Genomic DNA, 9,134 nt, shown 5'->3' with positions numbered 1-9,134 from the left:
TTTGCCTCTGTAGGAGGAGGAACATAACAATAATAAAAAATAAAAAAAAAAAATCCAGGCTGCCTCATAACTGTGTGCTGAGCACATGTGCCTCTCTGAGCACATGTTGTTGTGAGATTTTTTTGATTTTTTCTTCTATCCCCTCCCACCTACGTTTGCAACACAGCAAGCTGCAAAAGTTTGGTTCAGCTGCCAAGTGCCTGCTTTTCATGGGAAAGGTGCTTGTGCAGAGCATAGCTGGTAGCCCTCCTAGGTAGGGGCTGTCCAGGACAACCAGCAGCTGGGCTGTGGCTCTTCAGACCTTGTTTTCTGGTACTTCCATACCATTTCTTCAAAGCTCATAAGATTGTTAAAGTAGAAGGGATGCCTTCAGTAAAATGAGATTTGCTTTAAGACTGGACATAGAAAAGAGAAGATCAATGCAAACCCACAAGTGGCCCCAGACAGGAGCTGGAGGGACCTTCTCATCACTCCCATCAAAAATGGCATCTGGTCCTTTTTACCCAGCTGCTCTCCTGTACCATCACATTCCCAAATGCCATCCAACATCCACATCACACTTCCAAATGTCCCACTGGGCAAGGACCCTCTTCTTCTGTCAAGGAAAGGGCAACCCAAAGACAGAATGCAGCTTGCACTGGGATGTTTAGTTGTGTTATGAGCTTTTATTTAAAAAGCACATTTATACAGCAATAATTTCGCAGATACAAACTTCAATTTTGTATTCTACAAAAGTCTTTGAATATTCTTCTCTTTACAAAATGGAACATTACAAAAATACAGACAATTTAATATGTTTTTTTTATACAAATGTCTCTAATTGTAGTTATTTTCATTAAAATATTACTACCACAGAACTACAATATTTTAGTTGACTATAAAAAATTAATTCAATGCTTTTTTAAGCAGCAAAATGTAAATAACACAGGTCAGGACACAGTTTATACTCATAGTGGATATATCTAAAATTGTTTCAGAAATAATATTTTACATAGTTAATTTTTAAGGTTTTATACATTATTTATATAATATTTATAATATAAAAAAAATCATAGCTTGCTATAAGTTGAAATGATAGGACGGATTCTGTGAGAAGGATGTGCAAATGGCCGTTCTGCGTGTTCTGCGGGATCCCTTTGCAAATGCGCTTCGTGGAAGGGCTGCAAACCAAGCACCTGTGGCTTCTGGGCAAAAAAAAAAAGTCATCATCACACCCGAGAGAGGCACAGCTGATTTCCCACCGGAGCGACCCAGCGGAGCACAGGACCTGGTACTGCCATGGCGCACCCCGGGGTGGCCAGGGAGGAGGATGAGGAGGAGAGGAGGGGATGCACAAACCGACTGACACCCAGGCCGGGACGTGCCGCCCAGCAGCCCGTCCCAAAACTGCAGAATAAAAGTTTCCCCAGGACTCAGCCCCGGGGTTGTAGTGCGAACTGAACTGAACGAGTCTTCGGCAGAGCCGCCGCTCCCCCGGCGCAAACCGCCGGCTCCCGCGGGCAGGCGTGCACGGAACCTGCTGGGATTTTTCTCTGGGGGAAAGGGCTGGGAAGTGGAGGACGCTCTTTTCATTTAGGGGGGCTCAGGTGGGATGAGCCCTCGCCAGGGAGCGAGCGGGGAGGAGGAAATGTGGCTTCTCTGTGCGGAGGAAGGAGCTCTCCGGCCTCAGTGCGCGTCTCGGGCCGCTCGTTAGAGGCGTGTAGCGTGAGCAGAGAGAACAGAGACCCTTCGGAGACCTTGGACTGGGCAAGCTTCTTCTAAATTAAGTCACAGTATGGAAGAGAGGAGGAAAAAATAAACTAGGATCAAGAAGAGAAAAAAGCAACTCTTACAAACCAATCCCAGGTCTTGACTCAGTGCTGTTGCTCATATGTAGTGCTATACAATTTAGTCGTGAGTTGGTTTTTTTCCTTGCAGGCGTTGGAAATCTTCATAGTCAGAAAAAAACCTAGGATGGCCAGCTTTCCAAAAATCCCTTAGTGTTCACTGGGCTGGGAACAATTTGGCGTTCACTACAACATGAACACTCAAACCAATTGCACATCCAGAACTCCGGCACCTCTCTTTGTTTGTTCGGCTTTTTGTGTAGTGTGGGTTTTTGTTTTTTTCCTTTCTCACTGTCGCCTTTGCCTTAGTTGACCACCACCACCCCTTTCATCCAAATGTCGCAAGTTGAAAAGACCACAGAGTAAGACTTTACTGGTCGGGCAAGAAAGTCTCTCCCTACATTCTACTGTCTGATGAGATTTGAGAGCAGCAGGTAGTTGCTGTCAGCAGTCACTTTTTTCTTTTGAAAAAAAAAAAAAAAAATTTAAAATACAACACCCATCTGATTCCTTGAAGTTCTACACCATGTTGTGATGATTATTCCGCTCAATGATGTCCACAGGTGAAAGGATCTCCTTCCGGATGGGAGGTGGAGGAAGGCAAGTCTTTGTCTTGGGCTTGAAGAGATCTGAGACGTAAAACACCTGCAGGAATAAGTTGAAAAGGCAAACTTAGGCACAGTGGGTGATGGTTTGTTCAAAAAGTTGGTTTACAGAATATATACACATCTTTAAGCTGCAAAAATAGCACTTTTTGATTGCCTGCCCGCAACAGCTGTGAAATCCCAAGCGCCTGCTACCACCTTTCTGTACAGCAGAGAAAAAGGCTCAGACCTCACAAAACTGCAAAAACATGAGAGGACAACTTGATTTCTCACTGCGTCATCACCGAGTGCAACACCCAGACCTCTGCTGAACGGGTTGAAAAGCCAGGAAACAGATCCATGGCCTGCACTCCAAAAAAATAACAAGGTCTCCAAAGGGCTGGCCTGACTCATCCTGAGTGGTTTCAGGGATGGACTCCATGTGAAACAATTCATCCAGACAGACATCAGGTAGGCAATTAAAAGCTTTCAAGTCAAAGCTGTGTTAAAAGCTATCAGCAGTGAGTCAATGGTGAGCCATGCTCCTCATGCCCCACCGAGGCACCAGTACAGAGATGGAGGCTGGTGGAAGCCAAAGGCTAAGGAGAGGAGAATCTATTCCTGACTCCTTCTTCCTAAATATCCCGTGATGTAACCCCTCTCCCGGATGTGAAAAAGCCAGTGCCTGGCAATTTCGGAAGGTAGCAACACAATAAGAAACAAAGTGCTGGGAGGAAACTTCCACATCCTCCTTTGGCAGCAGCACGATGCTTATCAGTCCTCCAGGACCGGGGCACTTTCACCCTTGCCAAACCTCAGCCCTGTGCCAGAAGGGAAAAGAGTCAGACAGCACAGATCCTCTGGATGGAGGTAGAAGTGGCAAGGATTCATCATTTTGTCACCTGGCGCCACAGCCCCGAACTTCCGTCCTGCCACCGACTGTCCCTGCCAGCCTAAGTGTGACAGCTCATCTCAGAAAGCCTTAAACCCCAATAATCCCAACTGAAGCCATGGGTCTGCTGAGCTGAAATCCCAGGATAACCAGCACATGGCTGTAGCAATCAGCAGTGCATTTGTTTTTTTTTTTCTCCCACGCCATTCAAATGCAACATTTAATCACCCAGATAAATCAGGGGAAAAAATAATTCCAAAGTGTTTAAAGAAATAATATTAGATTACAACTTCCAGGCTGGGTAAGACAGGGAGAAAGCAAAGGTTTGATCTACCTGCATCTCCACATTTTCTAACCACCCAGAGCCTTGTGCAGCAGGTCGAGCTGTCCTTGCAAAGAACTTTTGCAAGCCCCTATCAGCACAGCAGATAAGGCTCAAGCTGGACAGACAGCAAAGCTGCTGTGCGCAGCAATTTACTCCTACAACTCTAACCAGGGATGAAGGAGGCTGAGCTGGTGCTGCTTTGTGGAAAAGCAGAGAAGGAGCTGATGTACAAAACAGTTCTTTTCTTGATGTATGGGCTGGTTTCTGGCTGTTTGGCTGTGTAACAGAGCTGATAAAGTTGTTTACAGGGCATTCAAGTGGCAGCCTTTGTATGTTTGGGTAAATAAGGGATCCAGCTGATACTCCCAAGGATCACAAGCTGGAGTCTGGCCCCTTGCTGCAGCATCCCAATGTAAAACTACATTGAACTGCTCTGGCACTGGTTTTCTTTTGGGCTGTTAATAATTGCAAACCCCCCGTTTGTCTGGTTTGGTACATTTTTGGTGCCATCTCGCTCGTTCGTCCACCTCTGAGAGCTGGATTCAATCAAAAAGGTGTCCAACTTCTGCACCAAGATAGCCATGACAAATCAATTTATGGGAGGGGATTGCTGAGTGCAAGAAGCATCTGGGGATTGCTTTGGGTCTGGTCCTTATTTTTGACAGGAATGAGTTATGGTGGAGTGTCATCCTGGGTATTTTAGCTTTTACTGTGCTGCTTTTCAGGTTTCATTGAAAGACTGGTTAAGGGGTTTCATTTCTCTTTAAACTGTATTTCACTTTAACATGGCTGGAGGTTATATAAACATTTATAGGAATCATGAAACGTGATCTTTGGGGGTTAAAAGTGTGTTAAATCCTCCTAATGCTTGAACTGTTTAACACAAAAAAGGACTAATAAATGTGCTAAGTTTTTCACTTGGATTAGCTCCATTTCCTGTAGAAGGTGCTCTCCACCCATAAAGAAAACTTGATGGGAGAAGACTGAGAGCATTTTAAGCCAATATCTCACATTCCCACTTAACAATTCCTATTACTTTTCATCCTATTGAAGCCATTTTTAATCATATACAGAGAGGTTGAAACAACTCCTCTGAGCTAACCAGAGCAACGCTGGGAGCATGTCCTCCTGACATCTCCCCTTCTCCTCTCCCTCAGATGAGACATAAACCACACAACACACAGCAAGCTGCCTGCAAGGCGCAGAGAAACTATTTCTATTTGAGAAATCCTCGTTGTATTTCACCCTGGCTCCATGTCTGAATGTTTCATCAGCTGGAAGTGCTTGACATTAATGTCTTCTGCTTGTTATTTCAGGCACTGAAAGACAAACGTGTCTGCTGCAGCACGACCTGGGTTTAAGCTCGGGCAGCCTTCGGAGATGAAATCCACAATTGGTTTCTACTGAAAATTATGGCCTGGTAACTGTGGTGTTTTTACAGCCCTTGGCCATCACCAGGGGGGACCCTGAAGGCTTTGCTGGGGGAAGGGGTGGCTGGGAGCACCCAGGGTGGGAGGTGATGAATTTCCAGGTCCCTCCCTCTGTTTCAGAGCAGCCTGTGCAGGAGAGCTGGGCAAGAACCCCCAGGACTTACCAGGGATTTCAGCAAAAAGCTCCTAAACTGCTCCTTCAGTGCAAACTCTAGGGCATTCTGGGATGACTCTTCCTCTTGTCCCTTACTTCCACCTTCCAAAATGGAGGAAAGTCTGCCAGGCCCTACTGGGCAAAGACTCCCACCAGCAAATCCAGGCTCTGGAGAACAGTACACTGCTGGTTCTCTGCAGGCTGATGGAATGGGACAAGGGCTGGCTCAAACCCTGCCCTGAGTCCTAAGCTGCAGCCTGAGATGTTCCAGGTTACTGAGCCATTCCTGCAAAGCATTCAGACACAACTGCCCCTTCCTCCAGCAGGCTGGGAGAGCAGCTCAGGCTGCCCCAGGCTCGCAGGCAAACCCGAGCCTGCCTGGGAAACTCCAGGCAGCTGCTTCCTATGACACAGGAAAACTATCCCAGCCCTGCCACAGCCTCTCTTTCCCAGCACAGCTCCCAGCTGCCGGAGGGCTGGGAGGGGACAGCCAGGCCTGCTGCTCTCTGTCCCAGCCAGGAAAGCATCCGGACACCCATCCCAAGCATCCGGAGAGCTATTGTCCTTCTGGAACCACTGCTGGGACCCAGGGATGGACTGCCTGGTCCCCATTCCCCTTCCACACTGTGGCTGTTAGCCCACTTCCCACCACAAAGACACACACTTCTCCCACCTCCCCCTGGGGATCTGCCAGCCCTGCATGGGACGTGGGCACCAGGCAAAGGCAAAACCCAACAGTTACTGCTCACAGAGTTAATAATACTCCATAAAAATGTCCCAACAATGACATTTTTGTTTTGGCTTTGGAATAATATCAACGAGTGGGAAATACATAAATAACCTATTTTCTCTCCCTGCAAAATGTAATATTGGTGAACTTAACTCCTTGTTCCCAAGGCTGATTTACTTTTAGAACAGTGAAAAAAAACCCCAAAAAAACCCCCCAACAAAAAGCCCCACAAAAAGTGGTGAGCTGTTAACATCTTGCTTTTGGAGAGTTCACACAGACACAGAAACCACCACAACCCCCAGCTCCTTTGTGTCTGTCTGAGGCAGCTGCCTGACCTGGTTCCCCCCTCCTGCCAACTCAAAACATCTTCACGTGTCACTCTGAGTTACAGGGCTGTGCAATCAGGTCACCCTTTGGAGAGCCACTGGCACGAGAACCAGCCCAGCAGCTGAAGAGGAGCGGGCACAGCTTTTGTTGGCTGCTTTTTCAAGAGCCCTTTTGCCCCCTGAAAATTCATCAGCCATCAGCCAGCCTCCCCTGGTCAGGCTGACAGCAGTTTTTGGAAGGACTGTGTGTGGAAGAGCCATAATGCCAAGCACCCCAGACTCTGCTCAGCTCCTGCTGGAATACCTTGCTAAGGAGCCCAACTGAGAACACTCACTCTGGGGGTGAATTCCCACAGAGAGCAGCAGCTTGGGGACACAACAGTGTACGAGTAAAGAGAAAGGGAAAGAAATATTGTTCAGCTGAGTGCCACTGAGAACAGCCAAAGCTTCTGGTGGAGAGGGAAACACCCTCCCTTGGCTGAACATTTTTCAGTGCCCCCAGCTGCCTGGACCAAGCCTTTGGAGCCTCCACCACATCCCCAGCTGTAACAGGGAACCACCTGAGCTGAACTGGGGGGGTGCAAAGGCCCTGCTATGCCCCCAGGACCTTCCCAGCACAGTTCCTGCCCAGCTTTCCCCACTCACCACGCAGTAAGCCACCAGGGCTCCCTGTGCAAAGCCTGCCAGCACGTCGGTGGGGTGGTGCTTGTGGTCGGAGACGCGGGACAGCCCGGTGTAAAAGGCCATCATGATCAGGGTGAACTGCAGCAGGGGACGGAGCAGCCGGGCTCCCTTCCACGTGAATCTGGCCTGCAGATAGAACTGTGGCAAGAGAGGGGAACAAACAGACAAAAAAGGCTGCGTTAGTTTGCACAAATTTGCCCAAAATGCAGCAGCGGCTGTGCTGTGGGGGTGGCTGTGGGGCAGCCATGGCCCTGTGGCTCAAGGAGGGGGAGTTGGCAAAATGGAAGGATGCTCCTTGCACCTGTGTGGCCTCTGGAGGGATTTTTAACCCGTGGAGGGGATGAGGACAGAGGTGGATGGGCACAGCCCTTCCTCAGTGAGCCAGAAACAGGGGATTGGGACCCCCTGCACTGCAGCTCTGCTTCAGCCTCCACACAACACCGCATCCCAGTAAAGAAATTCCTCCCCAGCATTATTAAAATAACAAAACCAAGGTCCCAAACTGGGGAATTAAGGACTCATACCATCTCTCAGAGGGAAAAGAAAAGTCAATGCAGCATGCTAAACCTTCAGAGCCATCCCAAGAACTGCCAGACATGGCCACAACCACCAACAATGTGCACAACGCCACCCTCCAACGCTCCCATCGTGTCTCCCATCCCGAGCCCCACACAGAGCAGCTGCCCCACTGCACGGCCTGGGAATTCCCTCCCGGGGTGGGAATGCCAAGCAAAGCCCCGGCCCAGCTGAGAGGAGGGCTGGGGTGATATCAGGCAGACATTGTGGCCCTGCCGTGACTATCTCGGGCCCGTTTCCGCTCCGGCACCGGGCACGGCCGGTTCCTGTGGGAACGGGGAAGCTGGGCGGGAAGAGAGGGCAGGAAAACAGCAGCTCCTGCCGGGGATGAGGCAGGGAGGAAGGCTGTGGGAAGGGAGGGACGCCGCAGCAGCCTCCAGGCTCGGGGAGCAGTCAGGCTCAAAGGGTGTGAAAGTGCCTGGCAAATGCTCCTGCAGCCCGGCCCCGCAGCTCTGCTCTGCCTGCTCCTAAATGCAGCACTGGAGTCTGACCCCATGTCCTTCAAGGGGCTCTGCTACATCAGAGGGCTGCAAAGGGGTGCACTCCCCATTTATGATCCTAAATGTGGCATTGGAGTCTGACCTGTGTCCTTCAAGGGGCTCTGCTACATCAGAGGGCTGCAAAGGGGTGCACTCCCCATTTATGATCCTAAATGTGACATTGGAGTCTGACCTGTGTCCTTCAAGGGGCTCTGCTACATCAGAGGGCTGCAAAGGGGTGCACTCCCCATTTATGATCCTAAATGTGGCATTGGAGTCTGACCTGTGTCCTTCAAGGGGCTCTGCTACATCAGAGGGCTGCAAAGGGGTGCACTCCCCATTTCTGCTCCTAAATGCAGCACTGGAGTCTGACCCCGAGTCCTTCAAGGGGCTCTGCTACATCAGAGGGCTGCAAAGGGGTGCACTCCCCATTTCTGCTCCTAAATGCAGCACTGGAGTCAGACCTGTGTCCTTCAAGGGGCTCTGCTACATCAGAGGGCTGCAAAGGGGTGCACTCCCCCTTTATGATCCCTTTTACACACCCGGAGCAGTTTGCACCACCTTGATATGAAAGGGGATGAAGCTCTCACTGGGTTCTGGGAAAGCACAAATAACTTAATGACAACATAAAAGCATAAAATGACCTGTAAAAGTAGAACTAACTGGAAAGCTGATAAGGGGAAGCATCATTTTGGCCAATTTAGTATGTTTGGCTGTTGCATAAACACTGTATCTGCCCCTTTTTGGAAAGAACACACACTGGGCTCTTCAGAAGAAATGAAACATCACATTGTCTGAATGGAGCAGATGCTCCAAATTATCCAGATTGTTAGCCAATTAACATGGAAGGGAGCAGCACCAGAACAGCTCAGTGCTGGCAAATGCATGTGGTGATTCTGGGGAATGTATCTGCAAACCAGCCTGAGCCTGGGAATGGAGCCACAGCCCCATGGAGCACACCCCACACCCACACCATTCCATGAGTCTGTTTTCATGTTCAAGAGCCTCAACTCAGCCCAGGTGACAGTGTAAAACTCAGGTTCCAGTGTGATGCTCCTGCAGAGCAAAAATAGCTCCAAGTATTATATATTATAAACCATCACTCTAAGTTCTACCAGGAAGACTTGA

At 49.1% G+C, this 9,134-nt stretch overlaps 1 protein-coding gene across 1 annotated transcript in view; it reads right to left on the bottom strand.

The window, feature by feature from the left end:
- Nucleotides 1-645: 645 nt before the first annotated feature.
- Nucleotides 646-9,134, bottom strand: part of PLPP3 (phospholipid phosphatase 3) — a 44,729-nt gene continuing 36,240 nt past the window's right edge. The window contains exons 5-6 of the mRNA XM_059853727.1: nt 6,913-7,089; nt 646-2,471 (exon numbers count right to left, since the gene is read on the bottom strand). Coding sequence (XP_059709710.1) covers nt 2,346-2,471; nt 6,913-7,089 — 303 coding nt within the window. The 3' untranslated portion in view covers nt 646-2,345. The remainder of the gene's footprint in view (nt 2,472-6,912; nt 7,090-9,134) is intronic.

Source organism: Haemorhous mexicanus, chromosome 9 (assembly GCF_027477595.1).
Source record: "Haemorhous mexicanus isolate bHaeMex1 chromosome 9, bHaeMex1.pri, whole genome shotgun sequence".
Lineage (NCBI taxonomy): Eukaryota > Metazoa > Chordata > Aves > Passeriformes > Fringillidae > Haemorhous > Haemorhous mexicanus.
This window is presented reverse-complemented; position numbering and strand designations above follow the sequence as displayed.